Genomic DNA, 24,889 nt, shown 5'->3' with positions numbered 1-24,889 from the left:
CAGATCACCTCTAATGATGCAATTGTGATTCAAAATGGAGGATGATAGAATAAATAATCTCAGTTTTCAGAATTAATTCTTTTATGCATTAGTTATATCAGCATGTTTTTAGAATTGTGTAATTCATGTTGAGACAAAATAGTAATTCAGCTTTCTACAATAAGATAACAAAACAAATTTTCTCCTAAACATGACAGCTTTAGGAAGTAGAATTTTCAAGCAAGCAAATAGATCTACGACTTGCTCCTCTCCCTGTGAACACATGCACTTCTAGCTGTGTTAAATGCATGCAGCATAGAGATATTGGCACTTGGCTGTGCTGTCACTGGAGAAATGTCATGCTTTCTTCAAGCCTGGAATCGATGGCCAGAACAGGCAGGCAAGCATCAACATAGTTGTAAAAACTGGTTTATTTCTTAAAAATAAATACAAAAATATAAATATAAAACATTGGCAGATAGAATTTGATGAAATGAAGTTGCACAAACTTTTTTTTTTTTTTTTTAAACCAGCTGCATATTACACTTATTAACACCACGTGTACAATTTGTTTAAATTTTAATGTACAGAACAGGACATACTGGGTTTTTTCTTCTTTGCCATCTTAAAAGCTGCACTTGCAAGGGTAGAACATGTATCTAACAGAAGCGGCTTGTACATGAGGTTGCTTAAGGGATTATCACCCTGTTCAAATTTCTGAAAGTAAGGTATTTTTTATTTTAATTACTAAAATGGACAACACTGAATTTCCATAGCTTTGGCTCTTGGAAGGTGATTAAATAAAATGCTGTATATATTCCAAGTGGCATTCTACTAGAAAGAATGAATGACGTTAATGGACAAACTGGAAACAAATTTTAAAAGGAAACCATTGTGCTGAGTGGCAGGAAAATTTTCCTGAATGTTAAATACTGTTGAGTGCAGAAGGTGTCTGTAAAATTACTTCCGCTCAAAGGAACCAAAAATGTAGCCTACTGTAGGTTAAGAAGCGTCTTTGTCACTTTCTCCTCCACCATACATTTCAGCTAACTTATTAAACCGAGGGCCCCATTCTCGGAGGTAATCATAGTTTTGGTCTCCTTCGGTAGTACCTGACTCTAAGGAGCTCAAGGATTCAGCTATTGAATCATTTCCCTCGTAGGCATAAGTTGCAAGTGAGTCATACGGTGGTGCAGAAGGATCAGTATCGTGCTCTTTTAGCCTTTGGTTAATGAAATCTCGGACATCTGTGTTATCTGGTGCTGAAGGAGTCCTCCGTGGTACAAATAATGTTTCAGGGATAATATCTCGTCGAAGCTTCTTATCTTCGATAGCTGCAGGATTCCTCAGTGTGCCAATATCAAAGGCTTGGGTGTCTTCCTCTCCACCACCTTCATCGTTGTAACTCACAATGTTGTCTCTGATGTCCTCTTTAGACAGGATCAAAGGCTCCTTCTTTCGTTGCCTCTTCAGAGCAGCAAACAGCACCACTATAACTTGAAGGGAGAAGGAAAGAAGATCTCGATTGAACAAGTTCTTAGTAGCAGAACCATCAGATACAACAGATTTACTTCAGCAACATTTCACCAGCTCATTTCTGCCTGATAAATCTGATAAATGGATAAACTTCACTGTCCGCATTACAGTAACACAGTAAGGGCTGTACCAAAATGGGCTTTTAATGCAAACATTGTGTGTGCTGCTTTACAGAACCATGAGCTTTGTCTAGCGCTCCTGTAATAACTTTGATGAGTGTTAAAATAGCCAGGTTTATTCTGAAGTTCTTTTCCCTTTTTTTTTTTTTAAGCTTGGAGTATACTGCTCAAACTGTTTTCCAACTGGTCATTAAGTGATATTCTAAAAACCACAAAATAGTGTGTTTACAAAATTTGCAAATTTTTTGTTGCCCCACAGAAACCTCTGGATAGACAGTGATTTAATATAGTAAAAGTATTCACTAACATATTCTATGTGAAATATATACTGCAAGTTGACTTTAGGTATTTATTTAAATAAAACAGGATTTTTCCTCTTTCTCAAAAAAAATAAGTTAAAAATGAAAGAAAGCAATTTTTGATTATGTTATTCCTTCTGCCTGATCCCCTTTTTTAAAGACAACAAAAGGATAAAAATGCTGCTGGTTGTACACTGATACATTTAACACTCTGGGACCTGATTTCATTTTTACTATGTCCAATTTCTAGGCAAACAGTTTTTGCTTTTTTTTCTTTTAATTCACAGTTGAATGTTTCTTGCAAAAGAAGCAAAACCCCTGGTCATTAATTCCACCAACCTGCATAGCTTTGTAAAATGTGTCAGGCCTGACATATTTGCTCACAGGGGAAAATATACATTTATTTTTCTTACCCAGCAGGATGATGATGCAGAGGAGAATGGCAATCAGTGCCCCTGTGCTGAGGCCAGCAGGGAGGAGCAGGGCCTCTGCATTGCAGGATTGCATGTTTCCCCGGCTGTCACAGGCACATACGCGTATGGTCAGCGTGCCAGTGCTGCTCTGGATCGGGTAGTCATTGTCTGATATCACCACTGGTAGAAGGTATGTACTTATTTCGTGTCGACTAAAGCCATTCCTTCTTGTCAAAATTCTGGCAGTGTTATCTAGATTGATTAAAACATACTGTTGTATTGTATAGGAATATAAAACATGTATCACATACTGTACATGCAAGCTATAATATTTTACGTCACGGGTAGTATTTCAAAATGGGCTTTTCCTCATATCATAGTGATCCCTCTCTTCTCTAGTGACATTCACATTTAATCAGAAAGCTATTTATGATTTTTTATGTACAGCTGGCCTGCTCCTCTGTGCCTCTGCAGAACCTCTGAGTGTGATTTGAAAAGAGGATTTCTCAAAGCTTAAAATGTTTTATAGATTAATGCATGCAGTGCACAACACAGTTCCATTCCATGGCTAAAGCCCTGAAATGAAGTGGCCAACGGAGAAAAAATAACCTTCCACTTCACGCTGTTTAACAAGCACTCTGTTCTGAAAGATTCTTTCCATGGATCTTCTGTGACAGCACCCAGGGGAATGCTATCTGTAAATGCAGGATGAGATTTTCCACACTAAAACACTTTCAACATGCTGTAGAACAATGAATTATATACTTTAGCACATGGCGTAGAATTTTTGTTGGAAAATTTTTTCAGGAATTCAGAAAACTGAAAGACGGTATTCCTACTCAGTTTTGAGATGTGAATTTAATAAATTGTATTTGTGGCAAACGAATCTTAGTTCTACATAATACATTTGAGCATCAAGTCTATTCAATGCAAGGGCAGAGAAGGAAAGAAAAAGGTACTGGAAAGAAATGAGCAACAGGAAGAGACTGTTCTATTGTCAAAGCCACTTTATGTTTCTGAAAATGTAAGTCCACACTACAGTTTTGGACTTTTTAGTCCAAAAGAGGGAAAATATGGACATTAGAAGGAAGATATCATTTCCATCACACCTGGATTTCTTGAGGTAAATGGTTAGCTATCTCACCAGCCAATATCAGGCTGAATTAAAATAACTCATGCAAAAGGAAGAAAGTAATTTTGGATAGAAAAGAAACACCAAGGTCAATACCTCTACATGCTCAGGACATAATCACTAGCATGTAATATTTGTTTAAAAAATTAATTGATTTTTTTTTTCATGTCCTCCATGAAGGAAAATACAAAGTTCTTCTTTACTGCATCCCTTGATTGCTTTGAGGTATTTGCATGCTATTTGTTTCACTCGATATCAAAAACAATTTGTCTGATGTGTCTTTAAATACCTTTCTCTGCTGCTGGGGAATTCATAAGATATACAAACAATTTCACTCCAGTTCTTCACTCTCCCTACTGATATAGTTTGTATCTAACCCAAATCTTCCTCAAGTTGTTTGCAGCCTGTTACTTCCTGTATTCTTCATCATTAAAATATAATTGTTCCCATTGCCTTTATGAATTTAACTTATTTGAATGTTACATTGTATCCCCTCATTTATTCCTTCTGTGATCTACAGAATCTCTGTTAATTGTACAGATAATGAAGGCCAAAATGAGTTTGTTGTCCCACAGAATCTTCTGAAATTTTTCACCTTATAAAAGCTGAGGAATCTGACAAAGAATCAAAGGAAGTAACAAACTGGTGCTTGGAGTCATCATTTTCATTCATCGTCACAAAGAAGCAAAACAGAAAACCAGAGGAATCGGAACCAGACAGAAGGCTAAAGTGAAACATCTAACCTTGCGACGTGAAACCATTTTTGCAGCTTTTTTTTCTCCTCTCTTTGTTTGGTTACTCACCCTAAACCAACACTTTCACTGATTTTCTTTATAACTTTTTTAATTCTATTTTTTACCAAACTAACTTTTGCCTTTCCTGCACAGATGAAAATATAGAAGTCCCAAACCACAAACATCCATGCAGAATTATTATTGTTAGCAGTAGCCTAAAGAGCTTCTCTATATATTGGTAGATATAAAAGAAAATTCAAGATATTGTAGGCATGTATATGAGATAGTAAAGATAAAATTTCCATGGGCCAGGCATGAATTTTACCTTCATTATCCTGAACAGTGAAGTTAGGGTTTACAGCAGCTAAACTGAAGAAAAATTTTTGTCCCCCGAGAGGGTCATCTTTGTCTACTGCACTTATGGTCTGAATAAGCTACAGGGAAGAAAAAGCAAGCAAACAAACATAAACAAAACAAACAAACAAGCATAAATCTAGTTTGTTTACACAACTGTAATTATTTTAAGACTAGAAGAGTTAAGAAAACTTTGTATGCAAACTATGTACATATTGACTTAATACTTAAACTGCAGAACATATTAACTGAACAAATGTTGAAAAAATGTATCATATAAGTTTTCCAACAAGAGAGCACATACATATTTCATATGGTGTTATATGTACACATGTAAAATGGTCAGCTTATAACTTAGTCCTCCTCTGTTTCTTTTTTTTTTAATACATATTTATGTATTTTTGTAACTACATAAAGAACAAAACTATGATCAAATCAACACCTAAAACAGGAATTCAGAGGATATATATATGTGTATATACATAAATGTATACATATATATTTGATAAAAATGCTATTTTATCAGATATTAGATTTTATTAGATGCTTTTGGTAAGGAAGTTAAAGTTTCAAATTAAATTTCAAAATAAGAACATTTGTTTCTAAAACAACATTCTTCTGTTTCTTAGTAAAGCAAAAGATACAAATAAGATTCTGGAAATTAAAAATGCCAGTTAAATTATATGGATATATTTCTACTTGTGAAACATGTAATACATAATGCCATACAGATTCACCACCTCAGGCTGGGATCTGAATCTGGTGTCACTGTTCTCTGAATAAGCTGCATCAGATCTGTTTGATGCTTAAATGGAGTGCTTTCTGCAATCCCTACTTTTTTTTTGTTGTTGTTGTTTGTTTGCTAGTAATAGTAAAACTTTCATCAATGTTTGTGTATCTGTCAGGTAAATAAGTGTTTGGCTTTTTTTCCTCTGACATTTCTAGACCTGAGGCTATCAAGGAGCCACTTACCAAACAAAACACATTTTTTGTTTTCTTCATTGCTTTGTTTCAGTGCTTTGTGTGGTGTTTTATTTTGTTTTACATCTTAGCAATAAAAACTATACCTATTGCTGTTTTGTGTGTGTGTGTGAGAAAGAGAATGTTCAGTTATTTTCTTAAGTTTAACTTGCCATAAATAGATTAATCTTTAGCCTAGGTCTTTTTTTTATTATTCATATCTGATCCATCATTTTAAATTGCAGTGTTTTTTCGAGCATGCAATAACTTCTAATTTTTGACACAATTCCTTCCCTGTGGCATAATTGTTAAATTCTTTGGTTTTCCTCTTCCCCTTCCTCCAAATACATCAGTTTTTAAGGTTTTGTCAGGACCAATCATCTTTAACATCAATGATTGCACTATACTCCAGTTTAACAAACGCATGATTAACTCCCAATTTCTTTCTTGTACATCCAGAATACAGCAACAAATTTCTTCATGAGGCAAGGATTTGAGTTACTTTAATACAGCACTTTATGTTCTTTCTCATGTAGAGTTTTGTCTTCCTCTAAATTTGTTTAATCACATAAAACTCCAATATCTTACTGGATGAGCAAAACAGATAATACAACTGTAGCATAGTACTTGCTTTTAAAGAATGAATCTTTTAATTATTTAGTGAGTTTATAAGTAAATTGGCAAATAAATCTTTAGAGACTTTTGCAAAATTAAAGATATTTCTTAAGTCAAGAAAAAAATAGTCCATTTTACTTCACAAGTGGAGACCATGAACACAGTCAGTTGTTGGTGTTAAGCTGATGAAAATCCAGTTATCTACTTGTGATTGTCCATACCCATCATTTAGAATAAGTATTTAGATTTTTTTTATTGCCTAGTTGTTTTATATATATAATTTACAGAGGTTACTAACCCACCACAACAATATCAACCAGTGTCCAGAACTCTTAGCAGAACAAACTGAAAAAAAAAAAAGTCACCTATTAACTTTCCCATCCATCATTTCTTGTAGCAATTGAAGTTCTGAATTGAATACTTATCATGTTTGATAATATAATACATTTTGTAAGCAAATTCAAGTAATTTGCTTATATTAGGAAGAAAAAATTCTTCTTGTGCTTTTTGTTTTTTGGTTGCAAGCATCCTTTGGATATGAAAATGTACAGATAATTTGTAAATGCTGAGAAATGTTTGGCTGACTAAATATTATGCAGTTTCCTATTAGTTGCTGATATGTATCTTTAAAAGGTAAAGTTTTAAGGACAATCTTATTGAAACAATGTGTTTATGTGCATTATCACATTTATAGCATCTCACAGGTACATCAAAAGTAACAGCACTATTTGTTTTGCTATTGTTCTCAATTAGAACCCAAGCTTTTAACAATCCTTGCAGATGAAGATATTACTGATAATTTACATTGGAAGTGCTTTACTAGCTCCTTTTCAAATAAATGCACATACACATAAAACAAGCACTCATCATCGCCTGTGCAAGCCTGGAAAGTTCTCCTTGCAGTATCTCTGGTGCACCCAAGTTCCTGGTGTATGTCAGCACAAGGAATACACACTTCACCAGTGTGGGTGAAGTTTATATAGATCAGGGCCTGTGGTCTTCGGAGGGAGCACCATCTTCCTGTCAACTTTCTGAAGCACTGCATATGTTCTTTCAAGACCTGTATGTGAAGCAGCCTTCAGACAACGCATGGCCTCAACATACAAATGAGCAAGGGAAACAGCAGATTCTTCCTATATTGCTGAGAAGTACTCAAAATACAGACGTGTAGCCCACAATCAGTGATGTAGATTGTTTCAGTGATTTCTTTGCTTGCCTACTCCATCTCTCTTGCAGACAATTATAGCAGCATTGGAAATTTGGGTGGGAGATGAGGTCCCACAACCTAAATGGGATGTTTGACTTGCTGACTGTTGAACAAAAAAGAGTTATCACAACTTCTGTTTGAGAGTGGGGTGAGGTCGGGAATCTCACTCAGCTGCATTACCATTTGTTGTTTTCATGATTGCTTCTTTGTATTTACTTCCTCCATTCCTTTATTTCATGGGTTCTGGTCAAAACGAAGGAGAGGAGACACCCATAACCCCAGTGTGCTGGTGTATCACAGGAAATCGTATTTTCAGATTTTTTTCAGATTAGCCATTTAGACTCTAAAGGTTCTTCCTCTTCTCTAAGAATTGTCTAATCAAGACTTGGATTGGTGTCAAACCCTTCAAACCCATACCACTTGTATCTGACAGTTCTTTGTATTTGACTCTTCTTTTTCTACCTCGTCCAAGTGATTGCAAGGTGAAAGTGGTTCATAAGACTTACGTTATCTTCCAGACTTTCGGTGTATTGTATTTTCTGTTCCATGTCTTGTTCCTCCAATATTTCAATCTCAGCCTTCTTGGGGGCAATTTATGGATCTTACGAAAATGTGTCTTTGTTCACCCCAATTTTATTTTTTTTCCACAGATCTAAACAGTTTAGGCACACTTTACCACCGTCCGTTGCAGGTAAATCCAGTAACACGACAATTTCCATCTGGTTATTATCCCATTGTTTGTGGGCACAGCACTGATGGAAGTAATTAAGAGTGTAAGTAACCATGGGAGCTGTGTTGCACAAGCTTTCCTTTCTGCACAGTTGCTAGGCAGCCACTTGGAATACTATCTGTGTTTTACCAAAGATGGACTCATTCTTGAAGCTTCAAGGACTGAGACAGCCTTCAGTATAATCATTTTTAGCTGTTGTTTGCCTGACTCTGAAAACTATGGGCAGTAAATGATTGCAGGGTAACTATTAAATACATGCAAATCCACTTGAAGAACAAAAAGACATTTATCACGGAGTACACCTGTTTATTTGTAATCAAGTTCTACATTAATTCCCCAGCAGCTTTTTCCTTTGAAATGGTAGAGAGTAAACCCTGCGTTATAGTTCATCTACCACCCAGAGTTACATTGTAAATATAGATAATATGTCTTACAGCATATTTGCCACTGCTAACATACATTTTTGTTATTTCATAGGAAAACTAAACAATACTGAAACATTAAAGGCTTTAGTCTTCAGTTTCTTATATTTGTCTATACCATTTCATACTATGTTTTTTTAAATGAAATTAAACAACAACATCCATCCACATACTCCTGTCTCATTAGAAATCCTGTTTAGTTAGGAGAAGGAGAAAGTAAAGGAGAAAATAAATAAGATCAAGTTCTACTCTCACCCTGACTTTTCATGATAAACTGATTTAACATACCGGAATTTCAGAAAGAGAGAGCCTACCAGGAAATAGCTAGTCTGAGGAAGTTTAAATGCTATCACAGCTATTTCAAAAAATGGAAATCTGGGGAACTTTTGTTTCCTTGGAATGGTAATAAAATTATTTTTCGTAGCCTTTATAGACAGAGCAACTGCATTGGTAAGTGTACTGACACAAAACAATATTAATAATCTAAGGGGGTTCTTACATTACATAATATGAATGCAATAGTCACACAATTTATTTTTATTTTTTGTGTTGTAGATGTGGTGAGGGGCAAGCCTGGTTGGTGAGTATTCCATTGCTCCAGACAGTGCATCAAAACACAAATGTTACTGTTTGTTAGGAATGTTTTAACAATTTGTGTCCATGAAGAACTGTCCTGTCTGCCTCTGGGCCCTGCACTGGCAACTTAATTCTTGAACCACAGATGCAGTGTGTCCCAGTCTCCCCCTCATTCTAGGCAATTTATCAAGTCTTCAGAAAATACTCCTCAAATTTATGAACCTGTTTGCTTTTGTTATTCCGGACTTCTATTTCTAACAGTTGCAGCCTTTTTTTTTGTCTTCTTCGAGATTAATTTAACACTGCTATAGGTGTGACTGTCCCTGTGAATGGCTGGTGAAGAATGTTTTAATTACTGGTGAAGTGTCAATAAGAAAGCTATTTGTGTTTGTATGAAGTCTTTGATGTCTGGGGGTTTCAGAACAACTGATAACAACTAGTGACTGTTATGGGATACTATGCAGGCCTCTGATATCTGGCCAGGTGGCCAAGAGATTAAGAAGAAGAAAAAAAAGAAGCTGAAGGACGGCTAGGAGACAAGACCTGCAGGGGATGCTGTATAGACTTGACACGGTGCCAAGGAGTACAAAGGGGAAGGACAAGAAAAAAACTTGGAGAGGAAGACTACGAGCCTTCAGCATGAAAGACCCCTAGAGACCCCCAGAGGGACCACCGGAGACTGATGCGCATGCTCCAGTATGAGGGACTGGACCCCAGAAGCTAATTATAATAATCTATTTTTTTTAGAAGTAGTAATGAATATGTATTAGTCTAGGAGCATAAAAATCAGCTACTTGATGTAACTGGTGTGCGTCCTGGTGGAGCGGAGACTCCTGGTGCACCCAGCGCTGTTTGCTTACCTCTATTCTTTTAATAAATCCTATTTTTTTATTTAATCCTATTTTGAAGAATGAGCCATTTCTAACACTGTTTGTCCTTTGTTCTGTTTACTTCTCATGGTATGGGGTGGGGGGAGAGAGGGGGTGCTTCTGGGTTACCTTAAACAAAACAAATAAACAGAATGTGAATGCATTTTCATGTATGATTTCCTGATGTCATTAGTATTAATGTGAAACACCCTACATTTCATACAGCATGGTTTTCCCTTTGTACTGATCAGCTGTGGGATACCTCCACTATTCCCACAGTATGTTGCTTTGTGCATCCTAGCAGTGGCACAAAGCAGTGACAACAGCAGGGAAGCCAAGAACATTACTCCAATGAAAACCAGCCAGAAATATAAGAGCCTTACAGTAGTCAAAGAGGGTTGCTAGCCACTAAAAAAAAAATAGATAAAACAGTAGAAACAATGTTGCTGTGTAGGTTGTTTTTTCCAAAACAATTCGCCTTTGTGCTGAGGTCCTCTGAAAATGTAAATAATCTTTTTTTTTCTTTCTTTTTTTTTTATTTTTTCTGAAACAAACTATACGTTTGCTTTTAAATTCTGTGCAAATAAAAGAAAATATGTGTTATTAAGGAAAAAAAAAAAGTTATTTGGAAACCCTATGTTGATTTCCATTACTAAAACTTTATTTTACTGGAGTAAGTCAGAGTAAAACTTTGAGAGTTATTGAATAAAATGGTGCAAAAAGAAAATTCTAGAACCACTAAAACCACTGGAATACATGGAATATAAGGAAATAGACTGAAGGGACTGAAGTAAAAATAGATTAAAAGAGACAGAAGAAGAAAGAAGAAAATATTCAAGTAAATTGACCACAAATTGTAGTATAACTAAAGAAAGGGAGATACAAAAAAGAAAGATAAACTAATACTTCAGGATCAAAAGATACAAGAAACTTCTATAAAAACATATAGAGAAAAAAAAAAAAGAGAGAAGTAATAAAATTACTAGAAAATGAATTAGGAAATAATTTAGGTTTTAAATAGATACTTTGTTTTAATTTCAGTAAGTTCAACGAGTTCAATAAGAGGAATAATGAATAGAAAGACATTTGTTGAATACAGTAAGGAAATTGTTGGAAATATAGAGGTAACAAAAGCCATGTTTAAGCACAGCTATGTTGGGGTAAATATCCCTTATAAAAAAAATGTTTTTATATGTGGGTCAAATGAGTTTATAAGAAGAGGAGGAAAAAATTAGTGAAAGAAACCTAGCATGATTATATAATTTATGATGAAGATTCAGGAAAAACAAGCAAGCAAAAAAGAATAAATCAGACATTTTAAAATGTCATTTAAAGAGAATTTATGATGAGCTAGACTGATTTATGTAACATCGGGAAAAATTAAAAAGGGAGTAGATATATACATATCTATATACATTTATACATATCTACTAGATTTGGTAAAACTAAGCAAGCATTCTTAGGGACCCAAAAAGATGAAAACACAACATTCCAACATTCCTTATTACTTCTGAGGCTTTGAAAGCTGTAGGGAGCCACGCTGTTTTCCTATCTGATACCTCTGGCTCAGGCAGATAGTTCTTCAGAGAAAGGGCATGGTTTTTGAAAGGACCAGAAGGGTGCTGGGCATCTGAGGCTGTACAGGTCTGTTACTGCAAGGCCTATGGCATGGGGTGTATGTTTGTTACTCAATATTTTTACATTTTAAATATATATATATATAATCCCCAAGACACATGTATATATGTATTAAAATAACCAGAGTAGGAGAAGATTGTGAAGTGCCAAAGACACACGCACGTGCGCGCGCACACACACACACACACACACACACACGAAAAGAGAGAGAGAGAGAGAGAGGAGAGAGACAGTGGAAAAACAATCAGGAAAGAAAAATAACACACATGGAAGGAACCAAACGTTATTTAGTATGGATTAATTGTATTCAATCCCTCAAGACAGACTGAATTTCAAAATAACAAGTCTTATTAATGATCATCCAGTTAGCAAGAATATAATTACATTCAAATAGATTACTTGTGTTATCCTGCATTGTATTTTTCTTTTCTCTTCCTGTGAATTGATTTTTTTAAAGACTCAATTGCAACTCAGATTGTTTAAAAATGGTTATAATTATATAATATATATAATAATTATAATTATATATTATATATAAAATAGCACTTCCTTCTGACAAGGGAGATACTGCTGAGCATTATAACACTTCAAATAAATGGGTATGTACACTTATTTAGCTTCTTACTTATTAGTTATAAATACTTAGTCGGGTTTTGTTTGTTTGTTTGTTTTGTCTGACAGCCATTTCTGAATGTAAACAGAAATTGAGTTTTAATGCAGAAATAAGTTTTATATTTATCTTAAAATTATAGTAACTTAAATATTTTAGGTAGCTCAGAAAGAAAAGGATACTCCAAAGTACATTTAAAATACGACGCTGCTTGTGTTCTCCATCGTTATTAAACCTGGACAAAACAGATTCTAAAACTTCAAACTGAATAAGAGTTCTGGATTAATATGTTTCCTTCTTTTTTTTTTTTTTTTTCAACTAAAGAGATGCTGGTGAAACTGCAAAAGAAAATTCACTTTTCTACCTTTTCAATTCTCAACACATATCTTATATTTGAATTGATTAAAATGTTATTTTAGCATTCATTGAAGACACTACAACTGTCAGAAATTCTAGATTTTTAGTCAGGAATTTCCATTCATCCATCAGCTTGAATTATCTTAAAAATCGACTAGGAGGCAAATATTACTCAATATTGCTAAATATTTAATATATTATAAATTTGAAGCTTAAGTCCCTTGTTATAATTTCTAACTACTGTTGCTTTAGAAAGACAAGTGGCAACCTGAATGCAAAACTTGTGATGCAACTGAATATATGTGATAACTGAAACAGTTAAGACAAGCTGGCACTTCTTCCATGTTCTATTCAAAGGTGCTGAAATGCTTACACTGAGTTTCTATTGTGATTGTTTTAGAGGATTTATTACTGGCTGACTGTGCTCTGGGACATGCTGTGCTCTAATAGGAAAACAGTTTTTTAACAGTTCTAATAAGCAGCTGCCTATTAGGAACTGGATATTAAGCACTGCAGTCATTTCACATAAATTAAAGTATGCTTTCTGTAGCCCGTAAGAAGCAAAACAAAATCGTATGTTCCCAGATGAAAACTGTATGGTGTATATTTTATTTTCAAAAGTCTTTGGTGGGATAGTAAGACAAATATTACAACTGGAAAAGAAAAAGAAATACAAAGGTGACAGATGTAGGCTGTAATCACCAACAGAATGAATTGAAATATATTTGAGGTTTGCCAGTTGTAATTTATTGAAAATAAATCAACTTTTTAGTAGATAAATATAACATTTTGCTTTCTCTGTGAAGGTAATGGCAAAGCTAATTATGTCCATGTCTCTTGGGCTTATCTAATTAGGATTTAACAATACTAAAGAGTTAGGTTGATGAAAGTGGTAATTCACACACTGATGCTGTTGTAATATATTGGTATTTCACTCTAAGCCTCACCTACAGAGCTACTTGCTACTTTCATTTTCAAAATTTCAAAAGATATTTTGGACATAATTTATCCCAAAAAACAGGCAAGAATGATCTACAATTGAGTGCCATAGCAAAGTTCGATAGTGGAAAGTATTTATCAAAGGCATACCTGTCCAGCTCTTGCATTTTCACAGACAAAGGTATCGTAGAATACAGCAAACTGTGGGGCATTGTCATTAACATCCAAAATTCTTACATAGACAGGAACACGAGTAGTGTCTTTGGGGTTGTCTGACAAGAGAAAAGAGAAGAATAATGAGCTTATTTTCCTACTAAAATTATTCTATCTTCCAAATATAATGAGCAGTAGACATTTAAAATTAGGTTTGAAATTAATCAAAATGTAGCATATAAACTGGTACCAGGTAAGAATCGGGTCTGCTGAAAAGTAAGGAGACGTCTTGCTTAGAGTAAAAAAAGAACAATGTATTGTTATCTAGTGAGCAATTAATTTTTTTACATGAAAGTAGGGGCTGCTACTGCTAGTGTTCTATGCAAATATAGCATGTGAAAAGTATGCCCATTACTATAATGACAAAATTGTTGATTTGGTGGGCTCAGGGGTATCATTCTGAGGTAAGGTTTTGATTTGTAATTTTAAAATGATTTGCAATCTGATTTGTTTTACACAGAAGAGAAATATGGTTAAAGCTTTCCTGTGCCTTTATTAAATAGGGAGAAATTCTGATAAAGCCAATATAAATATCCCAATAAAAATCAGAAGTGATTAGAATTAGAGTTTTTTATGTTTAAATTGTCTTAAAAATACAAATGTAGATTTTCAGACCTTAGGTTAAAAACCAACAATAGTAACTCCATCTACCTCCCAAGATGCCCTACCCTGAGTATTATTTAGAGTGCCCTCTCATTACTTACTATAGGTTAATTCAGTAATACAAGTTCATTGTTCCCACTTGCAGATCTAGCAAGAGTAATGCCTGGGATTAACAAAGTACAGCCATTTCTTTGAATTCTGCTGACTGGTAGCTAAAATTTATATGATTTTGTTACCATAATGGAATAGGATAAATAGCAATAGGGATGACTCATATTTATTTATTTTTTTTTCGTTTTAAGATGAAGCAAATAAAACAGTAAATATTCAGGAGTAACTGACATTAAGTTCACATGTGATTTATAATGTCTTTGCTGAAATGTGATGTGGATCTTTTTGACATGCTGAAATGTTTAAAGTGGCAGGTTTGGGACATTTTTCCATATTTATACTAGATTTCCAAGTGCATTCCATTTTTATCACTGTTCTCCTGTTGTCTCATGTTCACAGGTAACATTTTTAAATATTTAAAAACTATTCTCCCCCTTCCATTCTTTCTCCAAAACAAATGTACCTCTTTAGAGAAACCTAGCTGCCCCAACTATATTCTGGCAGGAAATAAGTTGAACACTGTGATATGATATAGGTATAAAATGATAATAGGTTTCTTCAGTATATAAATGCTTCTGATAAGTATTCTTACAACAGTGGACAACACTGTGCAGGAGTGCAAGCTCATGAACATGCACTGCAAAAAAAAAAAAAAAACAAAGCTACTGGGTGTGCTCAATACAACCAGCCTACTGCAGGTCTCCAACTACAGAAATAATACTGGGCAGGCTAAGATTAGTTAATTGTCTGGACATGATGTTCCATTTAGTTCTCTGCATTGTAGTTCCTGCCAGTTGTGCTTCTCTGCTGATCAGCAACTTCTCTGAGTGATTCAGAATTAACCCTAAAAATCAGTGTCTTTGAAAGTACACTTTGAAAGACCTTCACTAGCTGATTTCAAAGATCAGATTTCTGTCTCTCAGAAAATTATCTGGCAGAGGGATTAGAGTTAATCTCAACCATGTAGTGGGATCTTTGCTTTCCTCTTTGTACTTTCAACATGAAAATATCTACAAAAAGATGTAAACAGTCCAAGAAATGTTACATCTTAGGGGTCAAGTGGAACCTAACTAACTTGTAAGATTCCAAGAGCTGTAGGTGTGGATACCAAAGGAAGAGATAATAAAATTATTCCTAAGGAAATGAAGAAACCTAAAGAGACAAAAGCATAGATTACCATTTTGAACTCTGCTACTGTAACATCAAAATCTGTCATTTTCCTCAAAGGAAAGAAAGGAAACAAAATCACTCCAGTGTTACTACTTAATTGGGTGACATTTCAAAAGTAGCTTGGATATTAAAGGTCATTGAAGGAAGAAGATGGGGAAAAAAAGCAACATGGAGATAGCTGCTGTTATCTATTACCCCAATTTAATTTCCAAGAATATCTTACAGAATTGGGTGGCAGGAAGGAAATTTTTTCATTATTATTATTATTTATTTTTTTTTGCATGGAGCCACAGCTGTAACTTTGCAGGCTAAGGAAAACTGAATGAAAAAAAGATCAAATTGGCTTACTGATCTCAGCTGCTATAACGCTAAGATTGTGCCATTGTGATATCTCACGGTCAAGTGGCTTAGAAGTATAGATGGACCCATTTCCAGAATGAATATTGAATATCCTGTCAAGGTCTGTGTGACGATCCAGAGAAAACCTGCACACAAAGAAAGAAATTATTGTTAAAAGGATAGAAAATGAAAAAAAGCATGTTTCACAGCAAGTCAATACACTTTTTAGGTTCTATACATTACATTAAAAAGCTTTTTATAAAACAAATATTTAGTTTTTGTAAATTTGGTGTTTCTTTTTTTTTTTTTCCCCACACTGATCATTGCTATTTATTTTAATGATTGTTTCTAAAATTGAAATTGCATGTGCACGTTTATAAAAATTCTTAAGAGTAATTCTGTAGAATGAGGAATAAAAATTGAAAGAATTTCATAAATATGATAAAATAGCGTAATATTTGATCATCTGAACTTCTATAGACCTGTATAAGAATCATAAAAAGTAAGTCAGAATTTCAATATAATGATTCAATGATTGCTTTAATCCATAAAGGAAAATTCTCTTTGATGTACTGTTCCTTTAGACTGAGACAGACAGATAATTTCTGAGCTTTTCAGAAGTGGTGTTATAAGCTCTCCTTCTACTTTACTTATACACTTACATACTTCAGGATATGTTAATTTACTGGAGATGAAATTAAAATATATATATAAAAAATAAGTTCATATGCAGAAATTTCACTTTTATGAACATGCTCATGTCAAAGGACTTTCTATAGATTCATAGAATCATAGAATATCCTGAGTTGGAAGGGACCCATAAGGATCAGCAAGGTCCTGGCACCACACAAGTCTACCCAAAAGTTTAGACCATGTGACTAAGTGCACAGTCCAATTGCTTTTTAAATTCAGACAGGCTTGGTGCAATGACTACTTCACTGGGGAGCCTGTTCCAGTGTGCAACCACCCTCTTGGTGAAGAACCTCTTCCTGATGTCCAGCCTAAACTTCTCCTGCCTCAGCTTAACACCGTTCCCGTGAGTCCTATCACTGTTGTTTACAGAGAATAGGTCCCCTGCCTCTCCACTCCCCCTCGCGAGGAAGTTGTAGACCATGATGAGGTTCCCCATCAGCCTCCTCTTCTCCAGGCTGAACAGGCCCAGTGCCCTCAGTCGCTCCTCATGTCTTCCTCTCTAGGCCCTTCATCACCCTCCTCTGAAAACTCTCCAACAGTTTAATGTCCTTCTTGTACTGTGGTGCCCAGAACTGCACACAGTACTCAAGGTGAGGCCAGACCAGTGCAGAGTAGAGCAGGACAGTCACCTCCCTCAAACAACTAGCGATGCTGTGCTTGATGCATCCCAGGATATGGTTGGCCCTCCTGGCTGCCAGGGCACACTGCTGGCTCATATTCAACTTGCTGTAAACCACACCCCCCAGATCCCTCTCTGCAGGGCTGCTCTCCAGCGTCTCATCGCCCAGTCTGTACGTATAGCCAGGGTTGCCCCATCCCCGGTGCAGGAGCTGGCACTTGCCTTTCTTAAACTTCATGCAGTTGGTGATTCCCCAGCTCTCCAATCTGTCCAGATCTCTCTGCAAGGCCTTTCCACCCTCATCCGAGTCCACAACTCCTCTAAGTTTGGTGTTGTTGGCAAATTTGCTCAAAACACCTTCAGCTCCTACATCCAAATCATATATAAAGACATTGAAGAGGATTGGCACTAAAATGGAGCCTTGAGGGACCCCACTAGTGACCATCCACCAGCCAGGTGTGGCCCCATTAACCCTTTGAGCCCTGCACATCAGCCAATTTCTTACCCATCGTATGATGTTTTTGTTAAGTTGTATGCTGGACATTTTGTCCAGTAGGATCCTATGGGAAACCGTGTCAAAAGCCTTGCTGAAGTCCAAAAAGGTCACATCAGCTGGTTTCCCTTGGTCAACTGGATGGGTGATCTTATCATAAAAGGAAATCAAATTTGTTAGGTAGGACCTACCCCTCATGAACCCATGTTGGCTGGGACCAGTGACTGCATTGTCCCCCAGGTGCGCCTCAATGACTTCAAGAACCATCTTCTCCATAATTTTACCAGGCACTGACATGAGACCGACAGGCCTGTAATTGCTAGGGTCTTCTTTCTTACCCTTCTTGAAAATTGGGACAACATTTGCCAGCTTCCAGTCTACTGGGACCTCTCCAGATTTCCCAAGATGATTGAAAAATAATTGAGAGAGGTCCTGCGATGATGTCAACCAGCTCTTTAAGCACCCTGGGATGACTCCCAACCAGACCCATGGACTTGAATGGATCCAGGTGGAGCAGCAAATCCCGCACACATTCAGGGGTGGTTGGGAGCTTGTCATTCCCACCATCATGGTCCTCCCGCTCAGGGCACCCTGGGTCCTGAAGCTCATCATCAGCATTGAAGACGGAGGTGAAGAAGGCATTAAACACTTTGCCTATGTCATTGTCTGTGAGGAGATATTCCCCGTCAAGTAGTGGACCTATGTTTTCTTTGGTTCTCCTTTTTCTATTAACATATCTAAAAAAACCTTTTTTATTGTCTCTCACAGACATGGCCAGCTTCAACTCCAGTTGGGCTTTGGCCCCACAAATTTTCTCCCTAAAAACACGAACAGCACCTCAGAAGATCCCTGGTCAGCCAGGCTGGCCTTCTGCCCCACCTGCCTGCCTTCTGACATTTTGGAATTGCCTGACCTTGTGCTTTTAGAAGGCAGTGCTTAAAGACTGACCAGTACTCATACATGCCAGTGCCTTCAAAAGCAGCTTCCCAGGGGACCTTGCTGACTAGTTCTCTGAGCAGCCTGAAGTCTGCTTTCCCCATACCCAGGGCTGAAGTTTTGGTGTCAGTTTTCCTTCTGTCGCCATAAATTCTAAACACAACCACTTCATGGTCACTATGACCAAGACGGCCGCCAATTGCCACGTCTCCCACAAGACCCTCTCTGTTTTCCAGCAACAGATCAAGGAGAGCACCTTTCCTAGTTGGCTCCCTTAGAACCTGCACCAAGAAGTTATCATCTAGGTACTTTAGGAACCTGGTGACTGTGGCTGGAGAGGCCACAAGAGATGCAGAGGCCATGGTTTTCTGCCTGGTTGATGCCATGGCCAGGTTTCTCGCAAGCAGGCTACCAGTACCAGTACCGAAGGGAAAGACCACTGCAAGAGAGTGGCGAGGGGCCCTCCCTACTCGCCCTGCCTGCGCTAACTGCTGCGCCACTCCCTTCTGATGCTCCACGCCCTGTTTGCCTGCTCCTGGTTGCTCGTGCTCCCTAGGGGCAGCTTTTGAAATGCCAGGGCGATGCTGGCTCCACCTACGCCTCTTCAGCCTCCCTCGAGAGGGCTGCTGGGTCCTGGCGGTTGCCTCGGCTGCTTCGAATGGACTTGATGCCAAAAAAAAAGCCCTGCCTGTCTTGATTCACCGCTCCACTGCAGAACACATTTGCCCCAGAGCCGATCACCTCGGCAAATGGTGCTATATGGTGCTATAGATGCTATCCTTCCATAGGCAAAAGTTCTACTAAAATAAAATGGCAGAAATGTTAAACTACAGTCTGCAAACTGTTCTTTCCATCATTTTTTTCTAATATTCAACATTGCCTTCAAAGCTAGGATCGAACCTTTGATGTGGAGTTAAGTGTAATATTTTGTGAGGTACAGAACATTTCTCTACTACTGGCAGAATTGGGTCAATTTATCAAAAAAAATCTACTGTACTTGTACAATTTGATAGAAAAAATTGTTTATGTTCATGTTTGTATGAACTTTTATGACTGACCTAAACATTTCATAAAGTGTATCTATTTTTACTTACAGTATTTAACTGGATTAAGCCAAATGAAAAAAAAAATGTTGTAATATAAAAATAATACCTGTAACATTTTGGTGGGTTTTGTTTGTTCAATTCACAATAAAATAAATATATAAAAACAATGAAGCAACAAACTAGCTAACACCAAAATGAATACAAAACAATCCCAAAAAAGTTAGAACAGCCAAAAAAAAAAAAAACGTGAAACTGCAGGAAAGACTTGCTCAAATGTTTTTACTTGCCTATCTATACATAACAACTAAGTTATAAGTTACCTGCACAAATCTATTTTTCAGATAATTTATATTTAGGACTACTTGGCCCATATGATAAATAAGTGATTTTACTTCATCCATGGGAGGAACTTCAGTGAGGAAAATAGCTTATGTAGATAGCAGTCTAACTAACAGTTTTTCAACAGGCAATAATCACTTCTCTGTCTAACAAAACCCATGCCACATTGTCTCATTAAAAATTCTGTACCATTTCATATTTGGTTGGCAAATGCTAATGAAATTATTAGTTTCAGAAAAAAAAACCTCCATATTTATTGAATAGAAATTAAGAAATATTGCAACAAGAAGCTGCAGGCACTGTAGGAATTCTAACTTACCTACAATTTTAATACACAGAAGCTAATATTTGAAAAGGAACACTTAAAAATAATAATAATAATAACAAATAAAAAAAAGTTAAAAATCAGAACCAATTCTAAAACCTGAAGCTGTGATTTTTTTGTTGTTGTTTGTTTAACAATAGTATTAAAGAATGATACAAATTGCTCAAATTTCAAAGTAACACGACAACTTCAAAATAATGTAGTTTAAATGTTACCTGTTCACTTATGGGGTGAACACATATTTCTTTGTATTTAATTTTGATGTTGTAAGAAGTAAAAGCTTATGAAAACTTATTCTAGCTAATTATTATTTTATTGAGTATATAATGTTGCTTTGGAAGTTGAGGGATAGAGCCAATACTGCAGAGAAGAATTTGATCTATGGGGTGCAAATTCTTTTAAGGTACTTAAGACCTTCTCTTAAGGCCTTCAACTAGGTAGCATTGAATGAAAGCTAAAAAAAAAAATAAAAATGACTGAGCTGTGTATGAAGCAAATTATCACGTATAACTTTTTTTTCCTTTTGTTTTTTAATGAACTAAGTCTAAATAATCCCTGTTTTTTGTTGTTGTTGTTTTTTCTAGAGATTTATTTGCCCTTTTTATTTGCTATACCTGCCTTTTCACAGTTATGTGAAACATCAACTGGACACAGAAAAAATATATAGAATAGTATTTAAATTGCTAGTCTGTGTAAATGACACTGACGAGAGAAATACCTGCCACAGTCCTTCAATTCATCATGTGTGTCAGAAACAAAATGAGGAAAAACACCAAGTCTGTTCTTTTTCCAGTCATGACTATGCAAACACAACTGCTAAAAATGCCAGTTGTCTCATGCAATTAGAGTGGATAAAGATGCAATGCTAAGGTATTTATATATTCTTAAATTTTAGAGGCTTGGTGTTTTCATCTGCTATCTTTTCTATACATGCAAATAACCATAGGAGAAAATTAGATTCAATTTCAATTCCTAATCCAGTTTTACCACCTGGGCCTCATTAAGAAGCATGTGGCAATTGATTTCAAAGTCAGTAAATAAAGTTCTTTTGCTAAAATGTATTTTTTGTACTTTGTTGGGTATTTCACAGTGACATAACCAACTTGGCCATCTTTGTCTTACCTGTTTCTTAAATCTTATGCATTGTAGCATAAGAAAAGCAAAAGAAAACAAAGTGCTGTTTAATACATTCAGCTAGATGTTATCTAGTTGATATTATTTAGCTAGATATTATCTAGCTGATATTATCAACTGAATGCATCAAGCAATATACACATAAATGATTTTTTTTTTTTTTAATATTACTCTTTAATGTCTAATTCCTTAGGGTATTTGAGCACACACCAAGACAATTTTATCGTGTGTAGCTGTCACACTGGCAGCAGGAAGCTCCAACCAGAGTAGGATGAGATTGGCACTGCATACTTTCCAGGAGTGTTGGAAGGAAGAATTTAAAGTTCTGTCCCCTTCCTGGCCCAAAGAATGGTTTGGCATGTATTTATATTCTGAAGTAACAGGCAGTCCTGAAGAGCCTAGTTGAAATCAGTGTGTAATTTTATAAGTTTTCTGATATTTGAAGTACTAAGAAGCATTTCTTATGTGTCTTGTGTAAACTGAATGGCTGTTCCCTGAGGTGTTCTGAGGCTTACAGATAGCACTATTCTCAACACTGTCTATCACTTGTACATTAGTAAATAGGAGAAAAAGCATAACCACCTTCTTACTATTTCTCTTAATTTCTTTATCAAATTATGCAAATGGTGTATTACCTTATGGGGCTTGAAGCTGAATCAGGATCCCGTGCCATTACCGTTCCTATTATTGTCCCCAACTCGATATCTTCATGCACCTCAAAAAGGTAAGAAGATCTGCTGAAGACAGGAGGTTCATCCACATCTTCTACAGAGATTTTCACAATAGTTGTATCTTTAAAAGGCCCAAGATAATAGAAGCGTGGATCCACATGGGTATTCTCAGCTTCTACTTTCAATGTATAAAGCCTTCTTGTCTCATAGTCCAGTGGCTAAAAATGAAGATGATGATAAACTATTAAATTACATTAAGTATAAACAGATATTGACCTATATACATAATGGAAAATGAGAAGGACTTGAGTCTTGTCAGATCTTGTTCTGGGTTCTGGGAACCCTATTATAGTTCAAATTTTATGTGGACATAAAGACCAATTTCTCTAGTAGGAAATTTCCAGTGTCTTTAGAGGGAGTTTCTGTTCCTACATATTACCTGAATTAACATAGTACCAATCACAAAAAGATATTCAGTGCAAATTTACTTATTATTTGGTTAGCTTTGTAGCTCTTTCACAAGCGTAAGGATATGAAATAATCATGTAAGTATTTAAAATATTTGAAATACAGACTGGACATATTGAAATTGCAGAACAAGGTGCATAATACTAATATTTTTTCAGGAAATACTATAAATGTACTCAAAACTGCCTGAGTATCCTTATTGTCAAACAAATGTAGCTGGCCTTCAATATCAGCAATATGTTTGTGTTTGTTTGTTTGCTCATTATTTTTAAGGGAGGGGGAACTGTCAAAATTCTCTATATGTAGTAAGCTTAATCTTGTTCCTTTTCATTTAATTTCATCGATCAAACATCAGAGATTTTCTTTTTGCAAAATAGATTTGACATTTTTGTCAGCATTTTCTTTTTAAAATGGAAAGAGAAAAGGTTCAGGGTTATAATTAGAAACCTCAGTGGGTACAAAAGAACCCTTATTTCTTCAAATATTTCTAACTGTCATAGATGTAAAGTGTTAGCTAATTAATGATACTGAGAAAATGACCAAGCTGAGAATTTACCTTTTTGACACAAAGAAGACATCTTTAATTCCCCCCAGATCTCAGGGAGATATCGAACTAGTCATTTTCATTCATCAAAATCGGTGGTAGAAGACTTGTGCCTTTGTTTTTAATTATTTTTATCTGCTGCTTTTAAATACAAATTCTTGTTCATGCAAGATGCCAGGATGACTGACTAGAAGTTTAAATTTTCAGTATAAGAGCAGAAGGATGCAGTCCAGACAATGAATTCTAGTCTCACACTTGTTTTAAAACACAGTCAGAGCAGAAGGGAGAATATCTATGAATATAGCCAGGAATTGCAACACTGTGGTGCTATCTGAACTATCTGAAGCTCTCTGAACAGTGTTGCTATATGAGACTATTGGTGTGTCCATAAAGTGCAGCATGCTGCTATTAATGGATGCAATCTTCAAGTCTAAAGGCAAAGAATCCATGTTAATCCTACTTTTTTTCTAATTATCAGGCTTAATTTGTCAGATGATTCATCACACAGATGTATCTACCGTGCTACTAGTACATTCAAGTACAGTTTGGACATCTCTTCAGGCTACACCACAAAACATTGATATGAAATGTGTGAATTATAAGGGTATTCCAACACACTGCAAGTACTGAACATATGTAGAAAAGCTCCTAAGTTCTTTTGCAGATGATGTTACACTGAGACTTAGTAACTGAAAGGCTCAGTAAATGAACACCAGCTACTTGTAGTTATTCACCATTGAAAACAGAAATCACAATCAAACTGGCTAAATAATAAATTAATGATGAATAATTTCATAAAAGAACAAACTGAGCATGGTATCTTCTTCCTTGCTAGTCAATACTAGCTGGTCTGTGAGATCTGAATGATAAGCTACTTATTTATCAATGAGAAAACATCCTGAAAATTTTAGAGTGTGTCAGATTGCTAATAACAAAATGAGAGGATCTTGTTCATTATTACTTATTGGTGACACTTTTGGAGCTGCTGTCTTACAACATGAATTTTTTATGCTTGATGTAATTATTAGACTGTTGTTTTTTTTTCAAGACTATATTGATTTAATATAATAGAAGTCTGCATGGAAAACCTCAAGCAAGCAAGAAGGGAATAGCTCAAGAGAAGCCTTTGCAAACTTCTATGAAAAGGAAAAATATCTGGCCCCTGCCTTGGTGTTTCCATACCTTCCCAGATAAACTACAATGCTGACAATGAAGAATATAGAGTTCAAAAGGGAACTCAATGTCATCTTTGCAGAATTTATCTTTACCTTGGTTGCCATTATCAAAAGAGATAATGCAGAGAAAGAGGTAGTGGTATAGTAGTGTTTAATTTGTTATACTATGCTTAAGGTGATTTATTTAAAAAGCTAACATAAGCAATTGTTTTTGTTAGAAGTGCTCCCTAGACTCTTTATAAATGCTCACAGTCCCAAAGAAAAGGACTGGGGGACTTCTGGAAAGGAAAATGTTGAAGAGCAGGAGAATGGCATTTCAAACTTTGAGATCTTAAACCTTTGAAAGTGCTTTGAGATGAAAATCAGGGCAGAACTAAAGGTAGCTCTGAAACAAAAACACCATCATTATGCACTGCTTATGTCTGTACCAGCTGACCTGTTGGAAATACGAGCAAAACAATATAGCTTGTGACAGCTTACATGGGTGTATTTGTGTTTTGACAATCATTGCTTGCCTAATT

General features: G+C 35.8%; 1 protein-coding gene across 7 annotated transcripts in view; it reads right to left on the bottom strand.

The window, feature by feature from the left end:
• Positions 1 to 392: 392 nt before the first annotated feature.
• CDH10 (cadherin 10) overlaps positions 393 to 24,889 on the bottom strand; it is a 111,104-nt gene continuing 86,607 nt past the window's right edge. For 5 of the 7 annotated variants that reach the window (XM_072035007.1, XM_072035010.1, XM_021269342.4 and 2 more), the window contains exons 7-12: positions 22,146 to 22,399; positions 15,935 to 16,071; positions 13,640 to 13,761; positions 4,538 to 4,646; positions 2,347 to 2,598; positions 393 to 1,475 (exon numbers count right to left, since the gene is read on the bottom strand). In XM_072035007.1, the coding sequence (XP_071891108.1) occupies positions 982 to 1,475; positions 2,347 to 2,598; positions 4,538 to 4,646; positions 13,640 to 13,761; positions 15,935 to 16,071; positions 22,146 to 22,399 (1,368 nt within the window). In that variant the 3' untranslated portion in view covers positions 393 to 981. The other 2 variants (XM_072035011.1, XM_027451650.3) reach the window with 2 other exon arrangements.

The sequence above is a fragment of the Anas platyrhynchos genome, chromosome 2 (genome assembly GCF_047663525.1).
Source record: "Anas platyrhynchos isolate ZD024472 breed Pekin duck chromosome 2, IASCAAS_PekinDuck_T2T, whole genome shotgun sequence".
Lineage (NCBI taxonomy): Eukaryota > Metazoa > Chordata > Aves > Anseriformes > Anatidae > Anas > Anas platyrhynchos.
Note: the sequence above shows the minus strand (reverse complement) of the source record. Positions and strands in the feature narration are given on the sequence as shown.